Here is an 18,570-nt window from a genome sequence, read left to right on the forward strand (position 1 = left end):
CCGCCCACAAAGTGGGATGTCCCATCCATCTACTCGCCCCTCTCTGGGACGTTCCATCCGCACCGCTTCGTCCCTAAAGGGGGCGCTTCATCCTCGCCTCCCCCCCCCCCCGGCCGCCCACAAAGTGGAACGTCCCATCCCATCAACTCGCCCCTCTTTGGGACGTTCCATCCGCACCGCTTCGTCCCTATGGGGGGGGGGGGGGGCGCTTCATTCATTCATTCAATCAATCGTATTTATTGAGCGCTTACTGTGTGCAGAGCACTGTACTAAGCGCTTGGGAAGTACAAGTTGGGAACATATAGAGACAGTCCCTACCCAACGGTGGGCTTACAGTCTAAAAGGGGGAGACAGAGAACAAAACCAAACATACTAACACACCTCCTCCAGGAGGCCTTCCCAGACTGAGCCCCTTCCTTCCTCTCCCCCTCGTCCCCTTCTCCATCCCCCCATCTTACCTCCTTCGCTTCCCCATAGCACCTGTTTATATGTATATATGTTTGTACATATCTATTACTCTAGTTATTTATTTATTTTACTTGTACATATCTATTCTATTTACTTTATTTTGTTAGTACGTTTAGTTTTGTTCTCTGTCTCCCCCTTTTAGACTGTGAGCCCACTGTTGGGTAGGGACTGTCTCTATATGTTAACAACTTGTACTTCCCAAGCGCTTAGTACAGTGCTTTGCACACAGCAAGCGCTCAATAAATACGATTGATGATGATGATGAGGTGAGCTCTCAGTAGGGCCTTGAAGGGAGGATCATCAGAATAAATAGAAGTAAAGCTAGATTCACTCATTCATTCAATCGTATTTACGCAGAGCACTGCACTAAGCGCTTGGGAAGTACAATTCGGGAACATCTAGAGACGGTCCCTACGCAACAGTGGGCTCACAGTCCTCGCTCCCCCCCCCCCCCGGCCGCTCACAAAGTGGAACGTCCCATCCATCAACTCGGCCCTCTCTGGGATGTTCCATCCGCACGGCCTCGTCCCCACGGGGGTGCTTCATCGTCGGGCCTCCTGTCTTCCACGCTCCCCCCCGCGCCGCCCACAAAGAGGTACGCTCCATCCATGCGCGCGCCCCCGCCCCGCCCCGCCCCCTGAGGGAGGCCTGCACTTCCGGGTTCCCGTCGTGGTTACTCCCAGGCCCTGAGGAGAGCTAACCACTGCCCCCTCCAATGGGCCCGCACATAGTAAGCCCTCCATAAATACGATCGAGTGATCCTCCTTCTATTCATTCAATCGTATTTATTGAGCGCCTACTGTGTGCAGAGCACTGGACTAAGCGCTTGGGAAGCCCAAGTTGGCAACACCTAGAGACGGTCCCTACCCAACAGCGGGCTCACAGTCTAGAAGGGGGAGACAGACAACAAAACATGTGGACGGGTGTCAAGTCATCAGGATAAACAGAAGTAAAGCTAGATTCATTCATTCAGTCGTATTTATTGAGCGCTTACCGTGTGCAGAGCACTGTACAAAGCGCTTGGGAAGTCCAAGTTGGCAACATATAGAGATGGTCCCTTCCCAACAATGGGCTCACAGTCTAGAAGGGGGAGACAGACAACAAAACAAAACATATGGACAGGTGTCAAGTCATCAGAATAAATAGAAGTAAAGCTAGATTTTATTTATTCTATTTATTTTGTTAGTATGTTTGGTTTTGTTCTCTGTCTCCCCCTTTTAGACTGGGAGCCCACTGTTGGGTAGGGACTGTATATGTTGCCAACTTGTACTTCCCAAGCGCTTAGTACAGTGCTCTGCACACAGTAACTGCTCAATAAATACGATTGATTGATTGATTCATTCATTCAATCGTATTGAGCGCTTACTGTGTGCAGAGCACTGGACTAAGCGCTTGGGAAGTCCAAGTTGGCAACATCTAGAGACGGTCCCTCCCCAACAGTGGGCTCACAGTCTAGAAGGGGGAGACAGACAACAAAACAAAACATGTGGACAGGTGTCAGATCAATCAGTCAATCAATCGTATTTATTGAGCGCTTACTGTGTGCAGAGCACTGGACTAAGCACTTGGGAAGTCCGAGTTGGCAACATCTAGAGACGGTCCCTACCTAGCAGCGGGCTCACAGTCTAGAAGGGAGAGACAGACAACAAAACAAAACATGTGGACAAGTGTCAAGTCATCACAATAAGTAGAAATAAAGCTTGATGCACATAGCTTTATTAACAAATAGAATGGTAAATATGTACAAGTAAAACAGAGTAATAAATCTGTACAAACATGTATATGCAGGAGCCCCCTTATTCCTCTCCTCCTCCCCATCCCCCCCCGCCCTACCTCCTTCCCCTCCCCACAGCACCTGTATATGTTTGTACAGATTTATTACTCTATTTGTTTTACTTGTACATATTTACCATTCTATTTGTTAATGATGTGCATCTAGCTTTATTTCTACTTGTTGTGATGACTTGACACCTGTACACATGTTTTGTTTTGGTTGTCTGTCTCCCCCTTCTAGACTTTGAGCCCATTGTTGGAAAGGGACCGTCTCTCTATGTTGCCAACTTGTACTTCCCAAGCGCTTTGTACAGTGCTCTGCACACAGTAAGCGCTCAATGAATACGATTGAATGAATGAGTCTAGCTTTACTTTTATTTATTCTGATGACTGGACACCTGTCCACATGTTTTGTTTTGTTGTCTGTCTCCCCATTCTAGACTGTGAGCCCATTGTTGGGAAGGGACCATCTCTCTATGTTGCCAACTTGTACTTCGCAAGCGCTTAGTACAGTGCTCTGCACACAGTAAGCGCTCAATAAATACGAGTCAATGAATGAATCTAACTTTATTTCTACTTATTGTGATGACTTGACACCTGTCCACATGTTTTGTTTTGTTGTCTGTCTCCCCATTCTAGACTGTGAGCCCATTGTTAGTTAGGGACCGTCTCTCTATGTTGCCAACTTGTACTTCCCAAGCGCATAGTACAGTGCTCTGCACGCAGTAAGCGCTCAATAAATACGATTCAATGAATGAATCTAACTTTATTTCTACTTATTGTGATGACTTGACGCCTGTCCACATGTTTTGTTTTGTTGTCTGTCTCCCCATTCTAGACTGTGAGCCCATTGTTAGGTAGGGACCGTCTCTCTGTGTTGCCAACTTGTACTTCCCAAGCGCTTAGTACAGTGCTCTGCACACAGTCAGCGCTCAATAAATACGAGCCCGGGCCCAGGGCCGCCCTCGGGGGAGAGGGAGTGGTGCCCTCCTGGAGCTTGTCGTTTTGGACTACAGAACCCTCCCTGCCCTCGACCGGGAGGGAGGGAGGGCCTGGTCAATACTTGCTGGGATCCAGCCGGTGACTGAAACACGAACCAGTTTTTTATTTTTATTTTTAGGCAATAATGATAATAATGATGGTATTTGTTAAGCACTTACTATGTGCCAAGCGCCGGGATAGATACAAGGTAATCATGTCGTCCCACGTGGGGCTCACAGTCTCAATCCCCATTTTACAGATGAGGTAACCGAGGCACGGAGAAGTGAAGTAACTTGCCCAAAGTCACACAGCCAAATAAGTGGTGGTGGAGAGGGGATTAGAACCCACGACCTCTGACTCCCAATCCCATGCTCTTTCCACTAAGCATTTGTTTAGCGCTTACTATGAGAAGCAGCGTGGCTCAGTGAGAAGCAGCGTGGCTCAGTGGAAAGAGCCCGGGCTTTGGAGTCAGAGGTCATGGGTTCAAATCCCAGGTCTGCCAATTGTCAGCTATGTGCCTTTGGGCCAGTCACTTAACTTCTCTGTGCCTCAGTTACCTCAACTGTAAAATGGGGATTAATACTGTGGGACAACCTGATCACCTGGTAATCTCCCCAGCACTTAGAACAGTGCTTTGCACATAGTAAGCAATTATTATTATTATGTGAAGGCACTGTAGTGAGCGCTGGGGTAGATACAAGCTTATCAGGTGGAACTCAGTTCATGTCCCATGTGGTGGTTACACTCTTAACCCCCATTTTACGGATGAGGTAACTGAGGCCCAGAGAAGTTAAACAACTTGCCCAGGGTCACACAGCTGCTCCTCCTCACCGGGTCTTCCCCCTTCCCAGCCCGCTGGCGCAGGCTCTCCGGAAGAGCTTGGGGCAACCCTGCGGGCAGGGAGGCCACTTGGCCGGGCTAGGGGGACGGGGTGGTGGCTGGGAGCGGGGCTAGCGGGGTGACTGACAGCCTCAGCTCCCCGGCCTCCATCTTGCCCCTGCCACTTATAATTATAATAATAATGATGGCATTTGTTAAGCGCTTACTATGTGCAAAGCACTGTTCTAAGCGCTGGGGGGGGTTACAAGGTGATCAGGTTGTCCCATGTGGGGCTCACGGTCTTCATCCCCATTTTGCAGATGAAGTCACTGTGGCTCAGATAATTTATTTATTTTTATAATGGTACTTGTTAAGTGCTTACTATATGCAAAGCACTGTTCTAAGCACTGGGGGATACAAGGTGACCAGGTTGTCCCACGTGGAGCTCACAGTCTTAATCCCCATTTTACAGATGAGGGAACTGAGGCCCAGAGAAGCTAAGTGACTTGCCCAAAGTCACACAGCTGATAAGTGGCGGAGCCAGGATTTGAACCCATGACCTCTGACTCCAAAGCCCCTGCTCTTTCCACTGGGCCATGCCACTTGTCGGCTGAGTGAGCCTGGGCAAGTCGCCTCGCTTCTCTGGGCCTCATTGACCTCCTCCGTAATATAGTAAGTGCTCAATACCTTCTCTGTACCTCAGTTACCTCATCTGTAAAATGGGGATTAAGACTGTGTGCCCCATGTGGGACTGGTACTGTGTCCAACCTGGTTACCTTGTACCTACGCCAGTAATGAGTACAGTACCTGGCACGTAGTAAGCACTTAACAAGTACCATAATTACTACTACTACTACTAATAATAATAAATAATGGCATCTATTAAGCGCTTACTATGTGCAGGGCACTGTTCTAAGCGCTGAATATTATTATTATTATTATTATTATTATTATTATTATCATCATCCTCGGGCAGCACCGGCCTCCCGTGGCCCCCTGGGGTGGTACCCGAGCCGGGAGTGAGGATCCCACTTGGGGCCCAGTTCGGTTTGGGGCCCTGAGCTCCCTCCCCCACCCCCCCCTGCCCAGTCAGACAGGCTCACCGGGGCCCCTGCCTTTTGTCCCCCAGAGCTGACGTGATCTGAAGCTTTGCGCGACCTGAAGGAAGCAGAAGTCATTGTCCAGGAGGAAGACTCTTCCCAGGTGAGGATGGTTTTCTCTCTCTTCCCCTGCCCCTGGGGGATTCTCATTCCCCCGCACTGAGTCCTGGACCAGGTCTCCCCTGGTGTGTGACTGCAGCCAACCGGCACCGTGAAGCCAGTCTGAGACTGCAGGAAATACAATCGATCGATTTTTAAAGCAGTCTATCACCTTGCCCCCCCTTCCTATTTTACCTTGCTGATTTTCTCTTACAACCCAACCTGCACACTTAGCTCCTCTAATGCCAACCTACTCACTGTACCTCCATCTCACCACCCACACCTCGCCTGTGTCCTGGGACCCCCTCCTTCTTCACAGAAAACAAGACCATCAGCCTCCCCACCTTCAAAGCCGTATTAAAAACACGTCACCTCCAAGAGGCCTTCCCCAACCAAGCCCTCATTTCCCCTACACCTTCTCCTATCTGTGTTGCCCTTGCACCGGGATTGGTACCCTTTATTCACCCCACCCTCAGCTCCGCATCACTTATGTACATATTTGTAACTTTATTTCAATGTCTGACTCCTCCTCCAGGAGGCCTTCCCAGACTGAGCCCCTTCCTTCCTCTCCCCCTCTCCATCCCATCTTACCTCCTTCCCTTCCCCACAGCACCTGTATATATGTATATATGTTTGTACATATTTTTTACTCCATTTATTTTATTTGTACATATCTATTCTATTTATTTTATTTTGTTAGTATGTTTGTTTTTGTTCTCTGTCTCCCCCTTTTAGACTGTGAGCCCACTGTTGGGTAGGGACTGTCTCTAGATGTTGCCAATTTGTACTTCCCAAGCGCTTAGTACAGTGCTCTGCACACAGTAAGCGCTCAATAAATACGATTGATGATGATGATGACTCCCCCTCTAGACCTTAAAAGCCTTGTGGGCAGGGATCATGTCTACAAAATTTGCTATAGTACACTCTCCCAAGCGCTCAGTACAGTGCTCTGTACATAGTAAGTGCTTAATAATAATAATAATGATATTTGTTAAGCACTATGTGCAAAGCACTGTTCTAAGCACTGGGGGGATACAAGGTGATCAGGTTGTCCCACGTGGCACTCAGTCTTCATCCCCATATTGCAGATGAGGTAACTGAGGCACAGAGAAGTGAAGTGACTTGCTCAAAGTCACACAGCTGACACTTGGCAGAGCTGGGATTTGAACTCGTGACCTCTGACTCCAAAGCCCAGGCTCTTTCCACTGAGCCACGCTGCTTCTCTAAACCTCGGTTACCTCAACTGTAAAATGGGTATTAAGACTGTGGGCCCCACTAGGGACAACCCGATCATCTTGTATCTACCCCAGTGCTTAGAACAGTGCTTGGCACATAGCAAGCGCTTAAATACCATTATTTGTTAATAACAATAATAAATGTGATTGGATCAATCAGCAGGATATATTGAGTGCATACTTTGGGCAGAGGTTCGAACACTCAGCCAATAAAATGACTGTGGCATTAAGTGCTGGGGTAGCTTCTTGGACTGTGGCCCCAATGAGGGACTGAGATCGGGTCCAACCGGATTATCGTGTGTCTATCCTACTTAGTTCAGTGCTTGGCACATAGTAGACTTAACTACCACCATTATTATTATTATCATCATTAGATACAAGGTAATTAGGCCAGACACAATCCCTCTCCCCATGGAGTTCATAGGAAGTGGGCAGAACAGAAAAACAGTATCAAATCTCCCAGTTTTATAGGCGGACGATGGAGGCACAGAGAAGTGACTTACCCAAGATCACACCAAAGAAAAATTGCCGATTTAGTAGACATAATCCCTGCCCTCAAAGAGTTTAAAATGGGATCCAGGTACTGTAATAAGTGCCTGGCAGAATACAGTAAACGGATCCAATCCCTGCTTTCAAGAAATTTACACTATAGGAGCTTGAAGAGGGCCTTTGGACACTGAAATGGTACTTGTAACGGGATATGTCAGACATAGACACCAAGCAGGAGAGTGATTAGGTGAGGGGGAAGTGCTGATGTTGCAGGTGGGACATACAGGATAGAGAAATTAGAGATTAATCAGGGAAGATTAATCTTCTGTAGGGGGAGGGATTTCAGAAGGGCTTCGAAGGTGGCAGGTAGAGTGCCAGATGTGAAGAGGGGAAGAGATGCGAGGCCCAGTCAGTGGGAGTTGGATGGGCAGGATAGACTAGAGTGCCTTGTCCCCCAAGGACTGGTTCTCAGGCCACGCAGGGCCATCCGTGGCCACCATCTCTGCCCCCGTCAGTGCCAGGTAAAAACCAAATGCTGGAACCTACAGGGCTCCCCCTCCCACCCCACTTCTTCAGGAGAAATAAAAGGTCCACCAGAGATGACCAGCCACTGGAAAGACGGAGAACCTCTTCTCCTTTCTCCTCCAATGTCCCCCTCTGGCCCACGCAGCACGGGTCCCAGTGCTGATGGACCTGCCGGGGCTGGGGGCCACCTACCACCTTCAGAAGCAAAAGTCATGTGTCCGAGCAGCATCTTGAGCGCGTAGGAGGCTACCGTATTAAGTTTTCCACACTCGGTTGGAATAAACAAGTTTATTGGTAAGTGGCTGCCATCAACATTACACGTTTGACCTGAAAACTTCAATAGAAGGATAAAGTTTAAAACCACTTTGCAGTTCACCTTTAAGTGATTCCCCAAGATGGCGGCCCCCTCCCCACCCACTTCCCTTCTTTAGGGGAGAAGAGGAATGGTGGGCCTCAGAAAGCCCGGCTGAACCCTCAGTTGCGGGACGGGCCCCGGCGGGGCGAGGGGGGCAGGCAACCCGGCCCGCCCGCCTCCGGTTCCACCTCAATGACGAGACTCCTCACGTGTGAATGTAAAACATTTAATTTAAAAATGTCGACACTACAATATAGAAAATAGCTATTATAAATGCACATAGTGTATTCTCTAGCTGCCAGGTTTACGTCTTTAGGAAACTGTAAGTGACACTGTGGTGAAGGGTCGGATCTTCGCCTCCGGGAGAGCCACGTTCGATCACAGTGATGGTCAGACTTAACAGCCCCAATTGTTAAACACTTGGATCAAGTCATAACCAGTTTTATTGCAAAAGGACCCTGTACACATTTAGATCGATTCTAGTACCTTACGATTCGAGCTACCCACCGAGTCATGAACGTACAGAAACATGCATGAGAAGCAAGAAAGATCACCCATCCCTTCTGCATATTGAGCAACTTGTCCTTCCTGAGCCACTGGGCCCCCCCCCAGCCCGGCGGGTCTGGGAACAGTCACCTCAGCATTCATCCTGAGTGAAAGATGGAATGACTTTAAGTACAAATGCAACGTATTATAAACAATTTTCTTACAAAAAAAAAAAAAAAACAAAAAACCAAAGAGTCACAAATTAAAACCAAAGTATTTTACAGGATTGACTACAAAAACACCGTAAAAACCGCCGTCGCCTAGGCTCTTTCTCCCCGTATCCGGCGGGCCAACTGGATGTCTTTGGGCATGATGGTGACTCTTTTGGCATGGATGGCACACAGGTTGGTATCCTCGAAGAGGCCCACCAAGTAGGCTTCGCTCGCTTCCTGTTGGGAGGGAGAGAGGCGGGAGGGCGGGGTGTGCTTCCCAAGCGCTTAGCACGGTGCCCTGCACATAGTAAGCGCTCAATCAACACGATTGACTGATTGATCGATCGGACGCCCACCCCCCCCTCACCTGGAGAGCGCCGATGGCCGCGCTCTGGAACCGCAGGTCCGTCTTGAAGTCCTGCGCGATCTCCCGCACCAACCGTTGGAAGGGCAGCTTCCGGATCAGCAGCTCCGTGGACTTTTGGTACCGGCGGATCTCCCGGAGGGCCACGGTGCCGGGCCTGCGAGGGCGGAAGCGGTCAGCAGCGGTTGGGGGCCCCGCCCCCGGCCCCCTCCCCATCTCTCTTTCTCCGCCCCGTCACCTGTAACGATGGGGCTTCTTGACGCCGCCGGTGGACGGGGCGCTTTTCCGCGCGGCCTTGGTGGCCAGCTGCTTCCGCGGGGCCTTCCCGCCGGTGGACTTGCGGGCGGTCTGCTTGGTGCGGGCCATCTTCGCTCACCTGGCGAGGGCAGGGCTGAGCGGCGGCGGCGGCGGCTTCCCCTTCACCTCCCGCACTCACCGGTCCCAAGCGTCCGCTCCAACGGCCAAACCGCTCTGCGCTCGGCGCCCCCCGCGCACCGCCCCTTTTATACCCGCGCCTCACGCTGCGTCGCGGCGTCTCGGGCCCCTCATTTGCATAGAGCGACGCCGGCTCCCATTGGCCCGCGCCCTCGCCGACGCGCTGACATCCCCCGACACAAAGGCCGTGCGCCGGCCCCGCGCCCTGATTGGTGCGAACCCGGGCCGCTGATTGGCTCTTAAAGTCGCGCGGCCATTGGCTTCTCGGGCGGGGGAACGGGCGAATGGGGAGCGGCCTCCGGCTCGCGGCTCTGATTGGACGAAACGGAGCGGGGTTTGGATCCTTCCCTTTGTTGCAAAGCTCGACAATGGAAAGTCAACGCGAGTGAATCGCGTTTCGTCCCGGCCGCAATCAGTCGTATTTATTGAGCGCTTACTGTGTGCAGGGCACTGTACTAAGCGCTTGGGAAGTCCAAGTTGGCAACATAGACGGTCCCTACCCAACAGGGGGCTCACAGTCTAAAAGGGGGAGACGGAGAACAGGCGGCCCGCTGCCCGGGAGGATTTAAGACTTTTAGACTGTCCCCCCACTTTTAGACTGTGAGCCCACTGTTGGGTAGGGACTGTCTCTATATGTTGCCAACTTGTACTTCCTAAGCGCTTAGTACAGTGCTGTGCACACAGTAAGCGCTCAATAAATACGATTGATGATGATGATGATGATTTAATTTACCTTGGGCCAAAGGCCCTGCGGTGCCCTCGACCCATTATAAAACCAGCCGTCCAAATGACCGGAGTCGCAGGCAACCGCGGCATCCTCTCTTTTACATGTAAATATTCTCGGCGGGACAGGGTCCCCGTTGAGAGACCCGACTATCGCCCTATTGGCTTTAGTTTTCTTAACTCGTTTAACGGCTGTTTGGTGGGAGGGAATAATCACCGACTTCAAGAGAGCTTCACACCCCCGTTGTCTCCGCAGTTACGGGCTTTGCCAAAGAAAACAAGTTCTCGAAAGCAGGTGACGGCGGTGTGCCCAAACTGAGTCCTCGAAAGGTACTTTCCTTCGGAGGCTCTAGCCCTATCGTCCCCCACATTGCCTTTCATCAATCATCAATCTAAAATTGCCTTTCGGATTGAATAAGGGGATTAGCGTTAAAGAAGCGTGGCCCAGTGGAAAGAGCCCGGGCTTTGGAGTCAGAGGTCATGGGTTCAAATCCCGGCTCCTCCACTTGTCAGCTGTGTGACTTTGGGCAAGTCACTTCACTTCTCTAGGCCTCAGTTCCCTCATCTGTAAAATGGGGATGAAGACTGTGAGCCCCCCGCGGGACAACCTGATCACCTTGTAAACTCCTCAGCGCTTAGAACAGTGCTTTGCACATAGTAAGCGCTTAATAAATTCCATCATTATTATTATTAAAGAAGCAATATCGTGTGGGGAAGCACAGCCGCTCGTTTACATCATCCCACCGTTGTCAGTGATGGGGCAACCGGAGGGGAAGGGTTTTAAATCTCTGCACCCACCCAGGTGGCACTAAGGGTGCCCAAGTTCATTCATTCAGTTGCATTTATTGACCGCTTACCTTGTGCAAAGCATTGTACTTAAGTGCTTGGGAGAGTGCAGCATTATATTAAGCTGACACATTCCCTGTCCACAAAGAGTTTTCAGTCTGGACCATCGAATATCCACCCTCGCTTTCTCACTACAACTACTACTACTGATGTGATTTTCGTTAAGCGCTGACCACGTGCCAAGTACCGTGTTAGCAGCACGATAATCCTGTTGATCCCACGTGGAGGCGAGGGGGAAGGGAGGACCCCCATTTTACAGGTAAGGAGACTGAGGCGCAGGGAAGTAGTAGCAGGCATGTGGCCGAGCTGGCCCTCAGAACGCCAGTCCTCTAACTCCCAGGTTCAGGCTCTGCCAAGTTGCTTCTCTGACTCTGTTGTATGGTATTTGCTAAGCGCCTACTTTGCATCAGGCACTGTACTAAGCACTGGGATGGTTACAAGCAAATTGGGTCCCTGTCCCCTGTGGGGCTCACATTCCCAATCCTTTGTATTTTCCCCTCTGTCACTGGATTTGGTGTCTGTGTCCTCAGCTACAGCATAATAATAATGGTATTTGTTAAGGTCTTTTACTATGCGCCAAGCACTGTAGTAAGCGCTGGGGTGGATGCAAGCCAATCGGATTGGACGACAGTCCCTGTCCTAAGTGGGGCTCACAGTCTGAATCCCCATAATGATAATACTAATAATAATGGTATTTGTTAAGCGCTTACTACTGTTCTAAGCGCTTACCATTTTACGGATAACAGGCACAGAGAAGTGTAGTGACTTGCCCAAGGTTACACAGCAGACACGTGGCGGACTAGGGATGAGAAGACATGACCTGACTCCTAGTCCCGTGCTGTATCCATTCTACCACACTGCTAAATTATTTGAGGTCAGGGATCCTATTGCGGCTTTCCCAAGCTCTGCATACAATATGCGTTCAATCAATCTATTATGCTGTTTAAAGAGGCAGACACCCAGCAAACATGACTTTTCCCTCAGTGTGGCATCCGATGGGCCGCCTGCCTGAATTTTGCTTGGGTGGATTTCAGTGAGGTTCAAAGTAGGGCTCTGCGTGGAGGCCCGAAACGCCTAAACCTGATTAATAGCACCCGTTTCCGTGTCAAGTGTCGGTCATCCCCTACTGACAAAAACTCCTACTCTAATGCCAGGGGTTTTGCTGGGGTGGGACTGGTTCGGCCTTCTTCTCCGCATCAACGGAATTGATTAAAAATCAAAGGGAGAACGATGGGGTCAGGTCCGCGTCGTGCAGAAGTACTAAAGGCGAGAGGAATCCGAGTTCACTTCTCCCTTGGTCATGCAAAGGGGGAACGGAAACACACTTCCCGGGTGGGCTGCTGTGGGGTCACTACTGAATGTATCCTCTCCATCTCAGCCTCTATTCGACATTCAGTCGGTCGTATTTATGGAGTGTTATGTGCAAAATACTGTATTAACGCTTGGGAGAGTTCAAGAGAACAATAAACAGCTCAGAGGGGGAGACAGACATTAATAAATAAACAAACAAATAACAGATTTATACATAAGTGCCCTGGGGCTGGGAGCTGGGGTTGAATGAAGGGAACAAGTCAGGGCAACGTGGAAGGTAATGGGAGAAGCGGAGGGGAGGGCTTAGTTAGGAAGGCTTCTTGGAGGAGATGTGCCTTTAATAAGGATTGAAATGGTGGGGGAGAACACCCATTTCTCTCCCTGATGTGTACCCCAGTCTCTCAGCCACACACACGCGGAAACACACACTCATGTGCAGAGCCCCGAAGAAGCAGGAGCAGGCAAACCTTGTCTGTTGACTGATTATTGTAGTTACTGCACATCTACCCGCTGGGAGCAGAGCACTGTATTGGACGCTGGAAACCCCGGGCGGTTACTCTGCCCTGATTGGCCAATCTTACCACTTGTCTTGTTGCTTTTTCTAAAGATTAAATGGAGCAGGGTAGAGGAGGTAAATGTATATATGTGGTGGGCCTTTGTATTCAAAGGTGATGCCACTGATGGTGAAATTTGCCCCTGAGTGTGTGTGGGCGTGGGTGTGAGAGAGGGAGAAATTGTGTGTGTTTGTGTGTTGTGTGTGTGTTGTGTGTAACCCGAGACAAGGAGGCAAAAGTGAAAGCAGGGCCGGGTACTGCCTTTGTGTGCACATAATGGGTCCCGCATTGGCCTTTTATGCCACCGTGCCTGTAGGTGATTTTCATGGTCACTGGCGTTTTCTTCTAATGAAAGGAGAGCAGCACCATAATCGCAAATGTTTAGCTATTCCGTGAATTGAGCAAGTCTGTTTTTTCCAATGCTCCATCCTCTATCCAATGCCCTAGTGCATGAAGAGGGGGCAGGTCCTACCTTTGAGATGTCAGAGTTTCTCAAGTTGGTCTGAAAGCTTCCGATTAATACCGCAAATACCACTGATCGATTGTTGTCATTTATAAGAAGCATTGTAAACTTATTTTACGACAAAAATGCACCTATCGCTTGCAACATTATTAAAGTTCCAATTTTTTTTATGGTTTCTTCATCTGTGAAATGGGGATAAAATACCAGTTCTCCCTCCCTCTTAGACTGCGAGACCTTTTGCGGAACTGGGACTCTGTCCAATCTGATTATTTTCTATCTACCCTGGCACTTGGTACAGAATGTTTGATAAAGATGATCCTGTATATATGTATATATGTTTGTACATATTCATTACTCTATTTATTTTATTTGTGCATATTTATTCTATTTATTTTATTTTGTTAATATGTTTTGTTTTGTTGTCTGTCCCCCCGTTCTAGACTGTGAGCCTGCTGTTGGGTAGGGACCGTCTCTATATGGTCCCAACTTGTATTTCCCAAGTGCTTAGTACAGTGCTCTGCAATCAATCAATCAATCAATCGTATTTATTGAGCGCTTACTGTGTGCAGAGCACTGTACTAAGTGCTTGGGAAGTACAAGTTGGCAACATATAGAGACAGTCCGTACCCAACAGTGGGCTCACAGTAAGCACTCAATAAATACGATTGAATGAATGAATGATCATGATTATTATTGTTATTATTATTGTTTTTGTTATTATCTTATGAAGGAGGGGAGGGGAAGCCAGGCCCCAGAGCTTCAGAGCAGTATAGAATCTGCAACCCCAAGGTTTATAATAATAATAATAATAATTGTGGTATTTGTTAAGCACTTACAATGTTCCAGGCACTGTTCTAAGCACCGGGGTAGATATAAACTAATCATGTCGGACATGGTTCCTGTCCCACATGGAGCTCACAGTCTTAAAGTTAAATGCTGATTATTGACTAAAATAATACCCTGTTTCTTGGTCCAGTATGTAAGGTGCCTAAAATAAATGCCATCATTATTATTAATCCTCATTTTACAGAGGAGGTAGTTGAAGCCGAGAGAAGTTAAGTGACACGCCGAAGGCCACACAGGAGGCAAGTGGCAGAGTTGGGATTAGAACCCGGGTTCTTCTAACTCCCAGGCCCCTGCTGTACCTAGTAGAGCACGCTGCTTCCCTGCATTTATTCCAGATGTATTCAGTGTTTTTTATCTCAGTCATAAAACTCAACCGTGTCTAAGGACATCAGTGTGTGGCATCAATTATAATATATTAATGTTCAGGCCGCTAATATTTAAGGGCCGGAACATGTTAAGGAGGTAAGGCAAAGTTAAATGCTGATTATTGACTAAAATAATACCCTGTTTCTTGGTACAGTATGTAATAATAATAATGGTATTTGTTAAGCGCTTACTATGTGCAAAGCACTTTTCTAAGCGCTGGGGGGGGGTACAAGGTAATCAGGTTGTCCCACGTTGGTGTCACAATCTTAATCCCCATTTTACAGATGAGGGAACCGAGGCCCAGAGAAGTGAAGTGACTTGCCCAAAGTCAGCTCACAGCTGACAAGTGGTGGAGCCGGAGTTCGAACCCATGATCTCTGACTCCCAAGCCCGGGCTCTTTCCACTGAGCCACGCTGCTTCTAATGTAAGGCCCCTTACACCTAATGTAAGGTGCCTAATGGTTTTGGGGTTGGACTGGGGCAGTATTACTAATAATCAATAGGAGGAATGGAGAGATCTTTGGCTTTCCCAGGAGCTTTGATCGTGAAATGCTTTCCGTAATTAAATAGGGGAAAATATTTAATTAAATAGGGGAAAATATTCTCCTTTTTTGCCAGGAAATCAGAGAAGTTAACTGGGGCCAACACTTCTATGATGTCTTGTCTTCCACGACGCCGTCTTCGGTGACACTAGACTGGGTTGTGGCACAATTCTTCCTCTGCCCCTACCCCCCAGGAACCAAGCTGACCAGCTCCAGTATGGAACCACAGAACCCTACAGAATCAATCAATCAATCAATCGTATTTATTGAGCGCTTACAGTGTGCAGAGCACTGTATTAAGCGCTTCGGAAGTACAAGTTGGCAACATATAGAGACAGTCCCTACCCAACAGTGGGCTCACAGTCAAAAAGGGGGAGACAGAGAACAAAACTAAACATACTAACAAAATAAAATAAATACAGAATTTATTAAATAAATTATTATTAAATAATATTAAATAAATTTAATATGTATTAACTATTAATAAAATAAATACAGGCGAGAAGCAGCCTGGCCTAGTGGAGAAAGCATGGAAGGACCTGGGTTCTACTGCCACTTGTCTGCTGTGTGACCTTGGGCAAGTCACTTAACTTCTCTGGGCCTCAGTCACCTCATCTGTAAAATGGGGATTTAAACTGTGAGCCTTATATGGGACAGGGATTGTGTTCAACCCAATCACCTTGTATCTATCCCAGCGCTTAGTACAGTGACTGGTACGTAGTAAGAGCTTAACAATTCCCACAGTTATTATTATTATAAACCTTGGGGTTGAAGGCTCTAGGCTGCTCTGAGGCTGGGAGAGACTGGCTTCCCCTCTCCTTCATAAGGTAATTACTACTACTACTAATAATAATGATAGCATTTATTAAGCGCTTACTATGTGCAAAGCACTGTTCTAAGCGCTGGGGAGGTTACAAGGTGATCAGGTTGTCCCATGGGGGGGCTCATTTTACAGATGAAGGAACTGAGGCCCAGAGAAGTTGTGACTTCCCCAAAGTCACACAGCTGACAAGTGGCGGAGCCAGGATTTGAACCCATGACCTGACTCCAAAGCCCGTGCTCTTTCCACTGAGCCACACTTCTCCTCCACCTCCTCCTCCTCCTCCTCCCCCCCCCCCCCCCCCCCCCCCCTCCTCATTAAGCACTTATTCCGTGCCAAGAACCAGGGTAGATAGAAGATAATCACATTGAACAAAGTCCCTTTCCCTCAAAAGCTCCATAGTCAAAGAGAAAGAGGCAGCAGGTATTTTATCCCCATTTTACAGATGAGTAAACGGGACCAACAGGAAAGGCAGTGTGGCCTAGTGGAAAGAGCGCAGGTCTGCGAGTCAGGAGGACCTGGATTCTCATCCTGGCTCTGCCATTTACCTGCTGTGTGACATTGGGTAAGTCATTTAACTTCTCTGTGCCTTACTTCACTTGGGGGAGAGAGGCATGAGTAGAAGAAATAGGCTAGATAAAGGCAGTATAAAGAGTGGGAAGAAAGGATGGAGAAAGAGAGAGAAAAGGAGGGAAGAGGTTGAAGAGAAAGGGGAGAGGGTTTAGGTGAATAGAAGAGTACCAAGTATGACTGAGACACCGGGTTAAACGTTATTTATTTACTATATCCACAATTTGTTTATAATAATGTCCGTCTTCCCCTTCAGACTAGGGAAGCAGCGTGGCTCAGTGGAAAGAGCACGGGCTTTGGAGTCAGAGGTCATGGGTTCAAATCCCAACTCCACCAATTGTCAGCTGTGTGACTTTGGGCAAGTCACTTAACTTCTCGGGGCCTCAGTGACCTCATCTGTAAAATGGGAATTAAGACCGTGAGCCCCCTGTGGGACAACCTGATCACCTTGTAACCTCCCCAGCGCTTAGAACAGTGCGCCAAGCTAGCTCTCTTCCTCCCTTCAAAGCCCTACTAAGAGCTCACCCCCTCCAGGAGGCCTTCCCAGACTGAGCCCCCTCCTTCCTCTCCCCCTCCCCATCTTCTAGACTGTGAGCCCACTGTTGGGTAGTGACCGTCTCTATATGTTGCCAATTTGTACTTCCTAAGCGCTTAGTACAGTGCTCTGCACATAGTAAGCACTCAATAAATAAGATTGAATGAATCCCCCCCGCCTTACCTCCTTCCCCTCCCCACAGCACCTGTATATATATGTATATGTTTGTACATATTTATACGATTGATGATGATTACTCCATTTATTTATTTATTTTACTTGTACATATTTATTCTATTTATTTTATTTTGTTAATATGTTTTGTTTTGTTTGTCTCCCCCTTCTAGACTGTGAGCCCGCTGTTGGGTAGGGACCGTCTCTATATGTTGCCAACTTGGACTTCCCAAGCGCTTAGTACAGTGCCCTGCACACAGTAAGTGCTCAATAAATTTCTAGACTGTGAACCCACAGTTGGGTAGGGACTGTCTCTCTATGTTGCCAACTTGTACTTCCCAAGCGCTTAGTACAGTGCCCTGCACACAGTAAGTGCTCAGTAAATTTCTAGACTGTGAGCCCACAGTTGGGTAGGGACCGTCTCTCTATGTTGCCAACTTGGACTTCCCAAGCGCTTAGTACAGTGCTCTGCACGCAGTAAGCGCTCAATAAATACGATTGAATGAATGACCGTCTCACTATGTTGCCAACTTGTACTTCCCAAGCGCTTAGTACAGTGCCCTGCACACAGTAAGTGCTCAATAAATTTCTAGACTGTGAGCCCAGTGTTGGGTAGGGACCGTCTCTCTATGTTGCCAACTTGTACTCCCCAAGCGCTTGGTACAAATTAAGCGCTCAATAAATGCGACTGAATGAATGAATAAATGCGATTGAATGAATGAATGCTTTGCACATAGTAAGCGCGTAATAAATTCATTCATTCAATCGTATTTATTGAGCGCTTACTGCGTGCAGAGCACTGGACTAAGCGCTTGGGAAGTACAAGTTGGCAACATCTAGAGACAGTCCCTACCCAACAGTGGGCTCACAGGCTAGAAATTTATTGAGCACTTACTGTGTGCAGGGCACTGTACTAAGCGCTTGGCAAGTCCAAGTTGGCAACATCTGGAGACGGTCCCTACCCAACAGCGGGCTCACAGTCTAGAAGGGGGAGACGGACAACAAAACATATTAACCAAATAAAATAAATGCCATCATTATTATTATTGTGGACAGGGAACGTGCCTGCCAACTCTGTTCTATTTTTACGTTTTCCTTTCCCAAGCGTTCAGTACAGTGCTCCGCACCCAATAAGCGCTCCGTAAAGACCGTCGACTGACTGTCGGAAATGGGCCGAATTTCAGGAAGGGAGGCCGGCGCCCAGGGCGCGGAGGCGGACTACAACCCCCGTCAGGCCCCGCGCGGGCCCCGACATCCGGGGCCGCGGCCGCAAAGCCTCCTGGGGATTGTAGTCCCCCGCTCGTGGGCGACGCCCATCCGCCCGGCCGGGAGGACCACAACCCCCAGCCGCCCCCGCGGCAGCGCGCGCGCGCGCGCGCGGGGCGTGGGGGGGGTCCGCACGGGCTCATGGCGCGGCGCAGGCGCGCTGAGTCCTCGGCGCGGACCGCGCAAGCTGAATAATAAAAGGGGTGGTGCGGC

At 48.9% G+C, this 18,570-nt stretch overlaps 1 protein-coding gene across 1 annotated transcript; it reads right to left on the reverse strand.

The window, feature by feature from the left end:
* Nucleotides 1-8,054: 8,054 nt before the first annotated feature.
* On the reverse strand, nucleotides 8,055-9,373 carry LOC119922005 (histone H3.3A). Its single transcript, XM_038741994.1, has 3 exons — nucleotides 9,145-9,373; nucleotides 8,910-9,063; nucleotides 8,055-8,779 (listed from the first exon to the last, which is right to left on the reverse strand). The coding sequence occupies exons 1-3, from the start codon at nucleotides 9,270-9,272 to the stop codon at nucleotides 8,651-8,653; spliced, it is 411 nt and encodes a 136-aa protein (XP_038597922.1). The 5' UTR covers nucleotides 9,273-9,373; the 3' UTR covers nucleotides 8,055-8,650.
* Between the last annotated feature and the right edge of the window lie 9,197 nt (nucleotides 9,374-18,570).

The sequence above is a fragment of the Tachyglossus aculeatus genome, unplaced genomic scaffold (assembly GCF_015852505.1).
Source record: "Tachyglossus aculeatus isolate mTacAcu1 unplaced genomic scaffold, mTacAcu1.pri SUPER_34, whole genome shotgun sequence".
NCBI lineage: Eukaryota > Metazoa > Chordata > Mammalia > Monotremata > Tachyglossidae > Tachyglossus > Tachyglossus aculeatus.

Bases quoted from the DNA above. Each gene is read 5' to 3' on its own strand.
- LOC119922005 (XM_038741994.1), bottom strand. From the start codon at position 9,272: ATGGCCCGCACCAAGCAGACCGCCCGCAAGTCCACCGGCGGGAAGGCC. The intron at 9,064-9,144 runs GTGACGGGGCGG...CCGCCCTCGCAG, and splicing joins AAGAAGCCCCATCGTTACAG to GCCCGGCACCGTGGCCCTCC. The intron at 8,780-8,909 runs GTGAGGGGGGGG...CCCTCCCAACAG, and splicing joins CGGCCATCGGCGCTCTCCAG to GAAGCGAGCGAAGCCTACTT.